The sequence below is a fragment of the Rhinatrema bivittatum genome, chromosome 3 (genome assembly GCF_901001135.1).
Source record: "Rhinatrema bivittatum chromosome 3, aRhiBiv1.1, whole genome shotgun sequence".
Classification (NCBI taxonomy): Eukaryota; Metazoa; Chordata; class Amphibia; order Gymnophiona; family Rhinatrematidae; genus Rhinatrema; species Rhinatrema bivittatum.
In genome coordinates this window covers 420,335,689-420,350,211 of record NC_042617.1, presented here as the reverse complement: position 1 = coordinate 420,350,211, position 14,523 = coordinate 420,335,689, and the positions used below count along the sequence as shown (strand labels likewise).

At 38.8% G+C, this 14,523-nt stretch overlaps 1 protein-coding gene across 1 annotated transcript in view; it reads right to left on the bottom strand.

Moving 5' to 3' along the window:
- The window catches only part of CSMD1 (CUB and Sushi multiple domains 1), a 4,035,193-nt gene that overhangs the window by 4,004,665 nt on the left and 16,005 nt on the right, over positions 1–14,523 (bottom strand). The window contains 1 exon segment of the mRNA XM_029596871.1: positions 8,693–8,909. Within this exon segment, the coding sequence (XP_029452731.1) occupies positions 8,693–8,909 (217 nt within the window).

The window sequence follows — 14,523 nt, the reverse complement described above, 5'->3', positions numbered from 1 at the left end:
GTTCCTCTGTACTGTGCATTTGGGTACCTACCTACTACCTAGCTATGACATGAGTGGCTTACTCCATGATACAAACCAATCCCACTGGACTGGTGGATTGTCCAGGTGCAGCCAAACCTTGACAGGAAGAGTCATCCTCCCATTCTCTGGTTGCAGCGTGCCCCAACGGAATAATTGGTGTCTCCCATGCCACTCTGCCTTAATGCTATGCCCATCATCATACACCTTTAGGGGTCAATGCAATACTTTGGTGCAGAAAGAGGGTGATGAACAGTTAGCACCCGCTTTCTTAATGCGCCCCCAGGCTCCCACCCTGGGGGCGCCATGCAATATTTAAATTAGGGGGTCGCATTAGAAAGGAGGCACTAGGGTCACTTGCATGCCCCTAGCACCTCCTATCTAAGGAGAGCTTGAGTGTGTTGGCCTGCCGCTGGTTAGGAAAACCGATGCCGAGTTTATCTGTGTCAGTTTTCCTAAACACCACACAGGCAGGGGGTTCAGGAAACAGACGCTTCTCAATTGAGCATCCATTTCCTGCACCCGACTGCCGGCAATTTTTTTAACTTTTTTTTTTTGTTTAAAATGTGTTTACTTTTTCCTCCTACTTAATATCACAATGATATTAAGTAGGAAACAGTACAGAAAAGCAGTTTATTTCTGATTTTCTGTATTGGTTTAAGGAGTGCTCATCAATTAACGCCTGCTCCAGGCAGGCGTTAATTTCTGATCACTAAATATGTCTCCTAGACGCACATTTTTTTTTGCATCAGTAGTGAATACTAATAGCCTAAATCACATGTATTTGATTGTGATTAGCGCTATTAGACTCACTCCGCGTTGCACATGCATTGTAGAGGTGCTAATCCCCTTATTCCATAAGGGGATAAATTAGTGCCTATACACCCGAGTCCAACTGCGGGTTATACAGTGCACTCGGCTGAGCCACTTTTGGTGCCACTTTGCCTCTCGTGCTTCCATCAACTATTCATGACACTAATGTTGGGCAGCCATCCTCTTTCTAAACCTTGAGGTGTTCTTCCTCCTCTTACTGCTTCTTTGCTTCACTTACCTTGCATTAGAGAACTCCTGCCAATCCTTTAATCCTCGTACCCCTTTGCAGAGCCTTAGTCTACTTTATGTCACTTTTTTGATGCCACTTTGCCATTTTCTAAAGTACCATGCAACTCTTTCCCTCTTTTGACGATTTTTTTCTCCCAAGTTTCATTACAATTGATCTAAAATTCACTATTCTAGAGCCTATTATGTTTTAATGGAAAGCAATGAAACTAATGAAATGAATAAACATTTTTTTTTGTTTTGAAACTAATGAAACGAATATGGGTCCCAACAAAACAAATAAAAAACTGAATCTTTTTTTTTTTTGGTCTGCACACCTAGTGATCTCCAACATTCTAGGAATCCTATGTGCCAGTGTATCAGCCATGCAGGGCTAGCTGTAGGCTAACCAGTGCCCTTAATGAACACTGGTATTGATGCCCCTCCACTCCCCCATTTGGTGGTAGCAGCTCTGGCACAGCTCTCTTTCCTTCAGTAGTGGCATTGACTCTAGCACAGTGATCACCCTTTCTTCTCCTACCAAGCATCCCCCTTTCTCTCTCTTTTCCTACCCTTTACCTAGCACCATTTTCCCCTTGAATCCCTCTCTTTTTACCTCTGCCTACATGATGTGGAAAGGTATGAGGGTGGATATGCCAGCATTGTGGTGTCCCCTCATACAAGGGCACCACAAATGTCGCACACACCAAAAGCTGGCCCTGCACCCATGCGTTAACTACTTTATTCCTATTGTTAAAATAACAAAGAAATGGGAAAAGCATTACAACTTAAAGTGTACTGCTGTATCTTTAAATCTCGTCATCTCTTGTATGTTCTGTGAGGAGGAAGTGAGACCCCTGGTCAGGAGTGAAAGTGAGATTCTAAGTCTGTGTGTGAGAATCTGAGAGAAGGTTCAGGTTGGGGAGTCAGGGAAGATGCTCCATCAGCTATAATTGATCTAACTTGTATAAAAATCAAATGCTGGAAAGATGTCTGAAAATTCAGGTGGTCTCCAGGAGGAATGGTGGGTATATGTTTGTGTTCTGCTTTTACTAGTGATCTAATCTGTTGAGTTTATGAGTCCTGAACTGCAAAAAATCTCATTCTTTGTACTTCATTTTTGAGCGAAGTCTTGAGTCTTCAGTGAGTAAAGCAAAAGTCATTTGCAAGGTCAATTGGTATTGGACTTCGATTGCCATGCCAAGTTCAAAAGAAAATAAATGCATTTTGTGCATCTACAAGTGAATCCTGTGATTCAACATCTAAAAGCTGAAAGCCAGGTGTCACACTAGTATACCCTTCTACAAATCTACATTGGAAAGAATTCATGAAGACATGCTTCTGCACGTTTTCCAATTTCTTCTTAATTTATAGCTCAATGTTTTCCAGACCTGTCATGGAGGCACACCTAGCCAGTCAGGTTTTCAGGATTTCTACAATGAATACCCTCTAAAGCATGCAAATCTATCTCAAGGATATTCATTATGAATATCCTGAAAACCCTTATGGTTAGGTGTGCCTCCAGGAGAAAATTGGGAAACATTGTTATAGACAAAAGACATATTTATTTAAATGTGTTAATAGAAGCAAATCAGAATTACAGTATTTTATATTTTTTATATATTTTGAATGCATCTGCTGTTTAGAAATAGAGTTTGATCAAGCCAGTGTGCAATTGGACCTCTGATATGGCTGCAATCCGAATACCAATCAACCGGCAAAAGATGAATCAGTGAAAGCAACTGAACCCATACAATGTTGGCCACTGGCAAATGCAGAACCTTTGATTATGCAAAACATGTAGCTTGGAAACAAAGTTTACCCATAGTCAGGAATAGCCAGCAAACAATAATTAATGTGAAATGCAGAGTACTGCACAGCTGTTCCTACAAATGTTAGACAGCTGCTGTAGACTGTTACATATCTGTACTTACACAGCTGTCTTATTCTTTTCTTTTTAATTCTATTACTGGTGCCTCAACACTTGTTTCCCCTCCTTCCGTAATTCTGAATTTGCTTAAGCAAATGTAATGGATGCCCTTATTACATGCGAAAGCAGTGACCTACGAACACACTGTTATGAGCAAAATAGTTGTCATGGTGACAACAATCATCTTTAGGCTCATATAACTACAGCAATTTTATATCCAGTTATGAAGCATTTCTAGAATAGTACATCCATATGTTTCAGACACTGTGCCAAGTGAGGTACAGTTATGAAAAGCAGCGCTGATACTTAATCATTACATAGTAGACCATGGAACAGGTCAGAATATCCCTTAAATTTCACAATTAAAAAAACATAGATATTACTCATAAATAGCAACTGATGTAACTACTGTTTGTTTATGCACAAGTCTTGAGCAGAGTAATTTTAAACTGTAATTTGGAAATATAAGCAAAGCATGTTTGTATAGTTTTGCACAAGTAAGAATAGCAAATATTCTTCTGTACTGAAAGGGAAGAGAAGCATTGCAAATTTTGACTTCAGCTATGCTAAATCTGTAAACAATGATTGTCTAGCTCTCTTTATTAAGATGACTTTTTTTTTCAAGAATGTAACTGCCGCTGTTGTACAAGTTTTTGAGTCAATATTGTTAAATGCTCTCCATCCTTCTATCCACCCATCTGGTAGCGCTCTGGCACATCTGAAAGTTTGGAGCTTAGCCTGATCTCTTTGTCCAATAAAGATAATTATCTTTTTATTCCAAATGTAAAATGTGTTTATGTATTTCACATAATAATCTAGTGGAAGAGCACAAGATAGCATCAATTTTAAGTCAATGGCTAAGTTATGGTAGTTTGAGCATCTGAATGCAGATCTTCTTTAGTATGACAAGAAATCAACAATGAGATCTGACAAACTTACAAGTAATTTTCATAATGATTCAATGGACACTGGCTTATTGTTTCAATTTTAATATGAGAACCATCAATTGAAATTCTTCTGTATGCTGGTTAAAAAAGGAAAATCTGTGTGTCCTATGTCAAACTCTTCACAGTGATAAGCAAAAAGAATACTCTGAAACTGTATAGCTAGCAATTATTCCTCAAGATTCATTATTTAAAAAATAAAGGGTGCAGTTGTGTCATTTATAAGCAGCTACAGTAAAATGCTACAGTGGCTAATATAAAATAGAATATTATAGAAGACAGTACTGTTGATAATACACACCCTGTACTATTGAGTAAAAGGGTTGATAAAGCATTCAATTAATTTACATGATGCTAAAGAATGTTTTCTTAATCCCACACATTTTTACTAGGACAATTGTGACTTTTCCTTGGACCAACCACCCCACTTCCACAAGCCTAACACACTACATGTGACTTCTTTTAGTAGATAATAAATGGCTGCATCCTTTTAATTAGAGGCCTAACAGAGGAATCTAATCTGGGAGCTTGACCCAGATTTCCACTTTGCTATCCCCCCAAACCCACCACCCCAGGCAGGTGCCCTTGAGGGCCAAACATCTGCCACTCAGAGGCCTTCAAAGGACCACCTTAGCTCAAAAGGATTTTATGAAGTTGAAGTTTTCTGTGGAGAAGGAATGTCACCTGAGCAGCTTGTCTCACAGAGTAAGACTGCTGCACATCTCCTTCCAGTATTAACTGTTATATAACTATCCCAGTGGCTTCTTGGCCCTATCAATCCTATTTGCTGTCACACCTTCCTAGTCATCAGCTTGTATTGCCAAGGCTATGACCCCAGTGGCAGCAGCTCAACTGTGAGCCCTTTCATCCCCACTACTAACATAGCCCGTTACCATTTGGGCTCAAGCACCCTACTGCAATAGTGATAACAGGCTAGCAATAACAGGAAACGCAGAAGACAAATCTATTCAATGTACTTCTATCACAGAACCCAGGTATGCTGGTCCAAGCCCAATGATATTACCTATTCAAAAAAAGATAGAAAGGGCTGAGTGAGTATCAAGATATAGGTTTATGAGACATATAGGAGCCATAACTAAAGGAGAAGCAGAGCATTTGTTCTTCCTTTTAAAATTGCCATGGCTCCACCTCCTGTTGTGGATTAGATTTGCCAATCATTCCAATGGGGCTGCTATTCCCCCACCAATGTCTTTTGTCAAAGCACACCAGTGCCTGGGAGAGCAACCAGGAAGTTCAAGTCAGTGAGCTGAGTAGAAGTAAGTGCAAGGGAGAGCAGCTGAAATGGGGTATATTGGAGTGGTCCTGGACCAGGGCACAGATGCCACATTAAAGGTAGCATCCATATACTCTTGTATGACAGCCACCCAGTTACTGCTATACTGAAGACCTAGTTTGTATCTGAGCTGTATTGGAATACCTACTAAATGAATACAGTCCTTTTTTGCAAATAAACATTGATGTAATCCCCTTTAGTGGTTATTTTCATGAATGTGATTATCAAGGCTAGTACATACAAGGAAGAAGAAGGAAATTATTGCATGACGTTTTCAATAGGACATGAGACATGTTTAAAGATGTCAAAGTGGATTAACAAGTGAAAAAAAAAATAGATGTTTATATGAACATGAAAGCTAATAAAATTAACCTTTTTAGGTCTGTTATATTTTAAAGCCACCATGCTGGAAATATGAAGCATATGTTTCTCTTCAGCAATTCAATCCTGCCTTATATTATGTTAGTGCTGATTTTATGTGGGTAAATGTCCCAACTAATAGCAGAATATTTCAAATTTGCATAAAGATAAGAGTTATCTAAAAGGGAATTTGGAAATGAGTGAAGAATTTACTAAAGACAAAAATCTCAGTTTGTCATCCCAGAGCTTTTGTCTTAGACTGACCAACCTTAAGTCTGATCAGAACTGTAACTATAATAGTGTATTTTACTATTACTTCTCTATAATATGCATTTGAAATAGAAGAGATAAAGTATATACATTTTACAAACTATATGGTAAATTGCACACAAAGAATGCCTACTTACTGTGTTATGCTTATAACAAAAAAAAATATGACATTTATTCAACAATTAAAGATCACATCTGTAAAACTCATATTAAGGGCCCAATTTCCTAAACTTTTTTTTAATAACCATTGAGAGAGAATGGGAGGAGAAGGGAAGGGGAAACCTTAGTAAACCAGAAGCTAAATCAAATGAAATTACACGCAGAAATGCATTATGTAAAATACATTTCTTCCAACATCATAAAAGTCATGGGATCCTCTCGCTGGGAACAACTTGAGGTTTGTAAATATGCTTTGATTACGACTGAAGGTAGAATATGACAGAGAACATGGCCTTGATTTAAAGCATACCTTTTAGGTTTTGAAATTTTTTTCATTATTCATGCTCATGTATCATGGTGGGGATGCAACTGTAATAGATTATTGTCCCAAATGGAACAAACATTGATTATTACATAGAATAGTGTTGCTCCCGGTAACTTTAGTACTAAGCTTGTGTGGCATCTTGTCTATTTACTTTGTTTATAATATATAACATTTATGGATTTCAAAATTCTTTTATTGCTATTATTAGGGATGTGCATTGTTTTTTTGACGGATGAAAATATCGTACGATATTTTCTAATCTGTCATGTATCAGGGGTCCCTGAAAATGATAGGAAAACCCCACAACATTTTTGTATGGTTTTCTTATCATTTTTTTTTGGGGGGGGGAGGGTAGAAAGGGCACACAGAAAAAAAAACCCAAAACCCACCCTGACCCTTTAGATCTAATTTACAATCCCCCACCCTCCCAACCCCCAAAAACTTTCCTAAAGTCCCTGGTGGTCCTGGGAGCGATCTCCCGTTCTTGGGCCATCGGCTGCCACTAATCAAAATGGCACCAATGGCCCTTTGTCCTTACCATGTGACAGGGGCTATCAGTGCCATTGGCCAGCCCCTATCACATGGTAGGAGCAATGGATGGCCCATGCCATTTTTTAAGATGGCACCGGCCACCCATTGCTCCTACCATGTGACAGGGGCCGGCCAATGGCACCATTAGCCCCTGTCACATGGTAAGGGCAAAGGGCCACGGCACCATTTTGTTTACTGGCAGCCGACGGCCCAAGAGTGGGAGATCGCTCCCGGGACCCCCACTGGACCACCAGGTACTTTAGGAAAGTTTGGGGGGGAGAGTCAGGAGGGTGGGGGATTGTAAATTAGATTCAAAGGGTCAGGGTGGGTTGTTTTTTTTTCGGCTCAGGACAGCCGAAAAAAACAAAACATCTGGACCACAGGAAACTTATCACCAATATTTGTTTGTCCATTTTAGGAACATTTTCAGTTTATCAAGTTGGCCAAATGTCCCAAGGATGCCATTTGACTATCATTCTCACAAGGACCCTATACTGAAATCTGATAGGATACTAAGCAAGAATGAAGACCATGTGACTACAGAGAACCAATTGACAATTATATATTCTCTTAAGTGCTTTGTGATCAACTGTATTTCAGTCAGTGGTCATTTTACCAATGTACGGCCAAGTTTACTGTGTAACAATGCAAGTTTACTGTGTAACAAGGTAGAATATGACAATGGATGGCCCATGCCATGGGATATTTTGGATATGACAATGGATGGCCCATGCCATGGGATATTTTGGATGCCCAAGAACTGAAGCCTGAAACCCGCCCCAACCCTTCGAATTAAATTACAATGGGGGGTTGTACAAAAAAACAAAAACCCAAACCCACCCCAACCCTTCAAAGTTAATTAATTGCAAACCCCCCACCCTCCCGACCCCCCCAAAACTTGCCAAAATTTCCTGGTGGTCCAGCGGGGGTCCCAGGAGCGATCTCCCCCTCTCGGGCCATCGGCTGCCAGTAATCAATTATGGAACTGATGGCCCTTTTCCCTTACCATGTGACAAGGGCTATTGGTGCCATTGGCTGGCCTCTGTCACATGGTAGGAGCAATGGATGGCCGGTGTCATCTTAAAAAATGGTGCAGGCCATCCATTGCTCCTACCATGTGACAGGGGCTGACGAATGGCACCGATAGCTCCTGTCACATGGTAAGGGCAAAGGGCCATCGGCACCATTTTGATTAGTGGCAGCAGATGGCCTGAGAGGGAAAGATCACTCCCAGGATCCCGCTGGACCACCAGGGACCTTCGGTAAGTCTTGGGGGGGGGGGGGGGGGTGGGCAAGTCTTGGGAAGTCAGGAGGGTTAGGGGTTGCAATTAATTGCATTTGAAGGGTTGGGGTGGGTTTGGGGTTTTTTTTATGTGCCCTTTCTCCCCCCCAAAAAAAACGATATGGAAACCACATGAAATGTCATGGGTTTTCTTATCGTTTCGTCCTGCCCCCGAACTGCGACGAAATAGGAAATAGAGACGATATTTCCTATTTCGTTGCAAATGAATGCACATCCCTACAATGTATTGTGCAAAAGGGTCTGAAAATAAGATGGTACATTCAAAATCTCCAACATGCACATTGTTGATTTTGTAAATTTTACCATGACCAAGTTGTCATTTTCGCATGCATTATTTTTCTTTTCCAAACCTATTCATCTAATGGAAGTAGAAATTAATATTAAAATGCTATAGTCAAACTTTTGACATGGATATCCATTCAGTTAACCATAATACCATAAATACCTGTAAAACATCATTTTATACATGATAAAAAAGTCATTTAATAAATCTGATAATATAGATGGCAATGTAACTTACCTCACTTTTAAGTTCCCTTGTTGAGGTTGTCCATCATAAATTGATAAAATATCAAAATCTTCCTCAAGAGCAAATGTGTGAAATGATAACTGTATCCTGTTACGTTCTCCTGTGATAATGATCCAAGTGCAGTTGGCATAATTTGGATAGCCATGAGGAAATCCAGGGCTTTCCACAGTACCATTTGGACCCTGTACTAAACCTCCACAGTTTTGACCTGAAACAGATAAAAGGAAAAAGTATGTACATTTTTGCAATGTTAGGCCTCTGAATTACTTTTTATTTAGATACCTCTAAATAATTGGTCTTTTGATGGTATTAACAAATAAAATATATAGTGTTCACTTACTAAGACCTTTTATAGTTTAATTTTAGATAGAAACAGAGAAATATAAAAACATGATGGCTGACTATAATGCCTATCTAGTCCTCCCATCCAAACCAAATAATTTGCCTTATGTAAGTTTCCAAATTTGATTCCATTTTCTGCCAAAAATTTAAAAAACCTGTTACTACTTATCCGCAAGTTATACTTGTAAGAAAATATTTGTATTAGTATGATAGAGCAGTTTTTTTGTCCACTGAGAGTAAAATGTGAGAAAAATATTTTAAAAATCCAATTATATCTCATTAATACTTATGCTTGCCTGAAGTGTTTTGTTGGACAAAGTAGTTGCTGTGTAAAAACTGAAATCTTTTGATAGGGAGTACGCAGTTTCTGCGTTTACCATTTAAATGCACTTTTTAACATATTCAAGGATCAATTCCCCCACCCGACCCCAGTAAAAAAAAACCAAAACAAAAAACCCTGTGTTTTAATCTCTCTTCTCCTTCAGCTCTTTTTTTCTCCTACCCTCCAGTTCCTCTTTCTCTTTCCTTTCTAGCTGTACTCTCTCAGCATCCCAAAGGCCCACTCAATTGCTACACTGGCAGTAACAGTGAGGAGCAGGTTGTAATCCTGGCTTGTCTTGTCTTTGGCTTGTCATCTTGTTGGAATGATAAGCCAAGCCAAAACCATCTGCTGGATTGGAGCCATGCACGAGTCTTTTATGATTCATCCAACCCTAGGTGAGAATCTGCAGTAATTGTAATTTTCTGTGACCTTGTCTAGGGCATGCTATAAATGGTGTTTTCTCTTTTATGCTTTTCACACTGGTCCTGAGTCCAACATCATTATCATCTTCATCTGGAAGCTGGAGCAGGGTACCCTTGTCCCTGGTTTCCTGGAGAATGAGCTTGTGGACACCTGTATGCGCTCTAATAGCTATGAGTGAGTCCAGAGGTTTATAAAAGGACTTTGAGGTCAGCTGTGATGGATTGTCTATGCTATCCCATGAGTATTTTTCTTCCCATGTGCCCCGTTGTCCAGCATAGAGGTTTGTGTGTGCCTGGAAGTAAGCTTTTATGAATCTCGAATGCTGGTGTGACAGGTATTGAATTGTGGTTTGTGTGTTACACCTTGAGCTTTTTTATACAGTGCATGTTTATAGCTAATGATTTTTTCTTTGTTGCTCTGTACATGCAGTGTCAGTTTCAGTTCTGTATTTTGAGTATGGTTTGCTATGGTATACAAAGGAAAAGTACATGCTGTTACTTAGTGGGTGTAATTTCTTATGTGGCTACAACCTGGGTTTGTTTATCTTTTTTTTTTTTTCAATTTTCTGTGACTTCTAGCTTTCTTGTTTCAGTGTATAATTCTACCTTTTACTCTTGTGCTGTACATTTTTTCATGTAAAGGGCTAGCCGACGCCATTTTGGAAAATGGCACAGGCCACTAATTGCACCTATCATGACAGGGATTACCCAATGGCATCAGTAGCCCCTATCATATGATGGGGCAAAGGGAAGTCTTCACCATTTTGAATAATGACAGCCGCTGGGCCTGGAAGTGAGAGGTCCTCCACTAAAATACCAGGGACATTTTTGTGAGTCCTGGGGGCTCAGGAGGGTGGGTTCAGGTATCAATATTTTAATATGACCATGACGTATATAATTGGGCACTGACTTTAATTTAGTTAATTCCACAAGGGATCTTGGGGCAGTTTTAGATAGTGAGTTAAATATGAAGTAAGCCATCAGTAATATGATTAGAGATGGTTTTATTAAGTTACACATTTTAAAGAAATTAAAACCTCTGTTACATTTTAATGATTTTAGGACTGTGTTACAGACATTGATATTTTCAAAGATAGATTATTGCAATGCTCTCCTGTTGTGCCTTCCCTTCAATACCCTCAGACTGCTTCAACTACTGCAGAAGGCGGCAGCTTGAGCCCTAACTAGAAAAAAAAAAGTTGGATCACATTACGCCAGTTTTGATGGATTTGCATTGGTTGCTGATTATATGTAGAATCGAGTACAATGTCCTATGTTTAATATACAAATCATAATATATAATGATAAAATAGAATGGTTAAATGCATCTTTATGTATCCATACTCCACAATATAATCTACGGTCAGCAAATAAAGGTTTTCTAACTATTCCATCACCCAGGTCTACACATCTAAATAAAGTGAGGGAAAGAGGGTTATCTTTGGCTGGATCTCAATTAGGGAACTTGCTCTTGATGAAATTAAGATTACAGTCTAACTTTCATACTTTCAAGAAAGATTTAAAAACTTGATTTAGACAAGCATTTAGAGAGGAAGTATCTTAAATAATTAAAAGTGAGAAGCAATGAATGAAAAAATTGAGACTTTTTTAGCTCATGAATCTTTTATGAAGCTTGATTTTATTGTATCTGTATTTTACTGTATTTTTAATTTATTTCATAATTTATATTTCATATGATTTTAATTATATTTCTGCTGTAAACCAGTATGATTGTTACCAGAATATCAGTATGCAAAACTAAATAAACAAATAAATAAATAAATGGGAAGCGTTGAGGGCAGGTCCTATGAGCGGGGGTTTTTTTTCAACAAAATGAAAAAAAAATGATCCAGGGAGGGACACAAAATGGCTTACACCCATAATGATAAAGGGAATGACGCGAAAAAAACATTTTTGTACACCCCTCATCATTATTAGTGAGCCTCCCAGATCAATTGCCTAGACTGCCAGATAGACTTGTTTATGCAAGGACCTACATTTTCACTAGGACTTTTATTTATTACAGAATTTGCAGCCTACCAGACAGACCCAACTTCTAGATGATTATATCATCACAGCCAGTCAAACAATCTGGCCATGTGGATACCTGTGTTACTACCAGGACTTTTAATATTTTATACACTTCACATTTTCTCTACTTATTTATTTATGTCAACTTGATTTATGCTAATTAAAGAAAAACCCACTGAACAGTTACAAATAAGTCATCACACAAAACATCACCTCCAACTAACTACCCTCTTCTAACCTACTCATATAACTACCTAATAATATCTGTACTAGCCCCTTAGTATCCAGTTACCCACCCACCATTTACAAAATAACAAATTTAATTTAAAATAAAAATTAAAAAATAAACAAAAATCCACCCTATGCCAGCTAATAAACCCATGTCACTAAAGCCATTGACCATTCTCTCTCTAATAAACATAAAACACTAAAATAAATACTCAAACATAGCAGAAGTGAAACTAATGGATTCCTGCACTTGTACTACTGGTTAAACCAAACTTTTATTAGTTTTCTGAATTTCAGATAAAATGCTTCAGGTCAAAGTTCAAAAGGAATTTTGTTTCATAAATGGGAAGCAAGGTAAATAAAAGCTGACTTTTAAGTAAGCTCTAATCTGACCTGAGAAGGTGATGGAAATTGAAGCAAATCCTTTTGAGAAGAGTGCAATGTCCTTGCAAGTTTATACATCATTACTAATTCTTGGATGCATGCTAGGCCTACCTGTCTCAACTCCTTGTATACAAACAGAAGAACTTTGAACTTAATCCTAAACTCTATAGAGAGCCAATGCAATTTTTTTAATAACAGTGTTATTGATCTCTTGCCTTCTTATATTTCACTGCTATATTCAATTTCTCATTGAAGTATATGAATTTAAGATCTACTTAAATTTGTACAGCATATTTTCAGCTTAAGGATTTAAATATTTCTCATTATTTTTGTTATTCTCAATTATTTGAGGTACTTGTCTATTAATGACATCTCTATATACAGTGATTTTGTTTCCAAGGAGAAGTTGCTACCTTTCTCTTTTACTTCTGACATTGTGTCCTTGTTGGTAGGACTGTCTCAGGAATGAATTTTGCTGCATAATATTGTATCCAATTTACTTCTGTTATGTCAATAGATGATCACTTTATGCAAATTATGGCCTTGTTGATCTTAGTTATCCTGTTTTTCACACTGGGTGTCAGATTTATTTTATGTTATTATTACCTCTCCTGGCCCTCAGCATACAGTGTCTCACCCCTTAATGTGGTTTTCTCGCTTGGATATCTGTATCGAAAATACATAATTCTGCATTGGTTTTATACTTGAAATTTAGCTGGCTAGCAGTTGACCATTCTTCAAGCTTCCTAGAATCACTTCTCATTCTATCTACTCCCTCCGGCATATCCACTATATTCCAGACCTTAGCATCATCTGAATAAAGACCAACTTTTCCTCCTTCTACAATATATCTTACAAAGATATTGAACATGACCAGCCCCAGGACCAATCCACATGATACCCCACTAATTACTTTCTTTCCTCAATGTAAATTCCTTTTACAATTATCTTCAGTCAGTGGTTTTTTTTTTTACAGATCAAAAGGATTGGCCATATTGAAAGTAATTTTTATAATTACCAGCATAGTGGTTATACATGCAGACTTTACTGAGGATTTTCAAAGGAAACATTTGTGCATAAGCTCCTTTGAAAATTTGTGGGTAAGTGGCCAGGTACACAAAGACACTCATGTAAAATTATACCTCCTTTTCGGTGGGCATAACCTGTGCATGTACACTTGCGTGCATATTTTAAAAAATAAAATAGTATGCATGTAAGTGGTAATTCCATTCCAACTCTGCTGCCTGGAATGCCTCTGCTCAGTTTGTATAAAAATTTGTACAAAACTGGGTTATACGGCTTCCGTAAGTACCAATACGGCTTCCGTAAGTACCTCAACACCGAAACCCTCCTGCTCTCCCTCTCAGACCACCTGCTCATAGGCATGGACAGAGGCAACTGTTATCTCCTCGCCCTCCTCGACATCTCAGCTGCCTTTGACACCATTAATCACAACCACCTCATCAACCGTCTAACAGACATAGGCATCTCAGGCCTAGCCCTGTTATGGTTTAAATCCTATTTATCTAACAGAAAGTTCTCAGTCAAGATAGGAAACGCCAACTCCTCACTCTATCCCTTGTCTCAAGGTGTCCCCCAAGGTTCCTCCCTCTCCTCTACCCTCTTCAATATATACCTCACGCCACTATGTCAGCTCCTCTCAGACCTCGGCCTTAAATTCTACCTCTATGCAGACGACGTGTAAATTCTCATTCCCATTCACAACTCTCTCTCAGATGCCCTAGAACTCTGGAACTCATGTCTCTCCAACATAATTGACTTCCTCACCAACATCCACCTCACTCTAAACTCTTCCAAAACAGAGCTGCTCCTCATCTCTCCCCACTTTCCTCCTAAATCCCTGATCTCCAAAGACCCAGCCTTCAACACCATCACATCCCAACCTTCAGTAAGAGACCTTGGGGTAATTCTCAATCAACAACTCAATCTAAAAAAACAGATCAACGCCATCCTAAAAGAAGGCTTCTTCAAACTCAGTATTCTGAAGAAACTCAGACCCCTCCTACACTATCATGATTTCCGCACGGTCGTCCAAGCTACACTATCCTCAAAGCTTGACTATTGTAATGCCC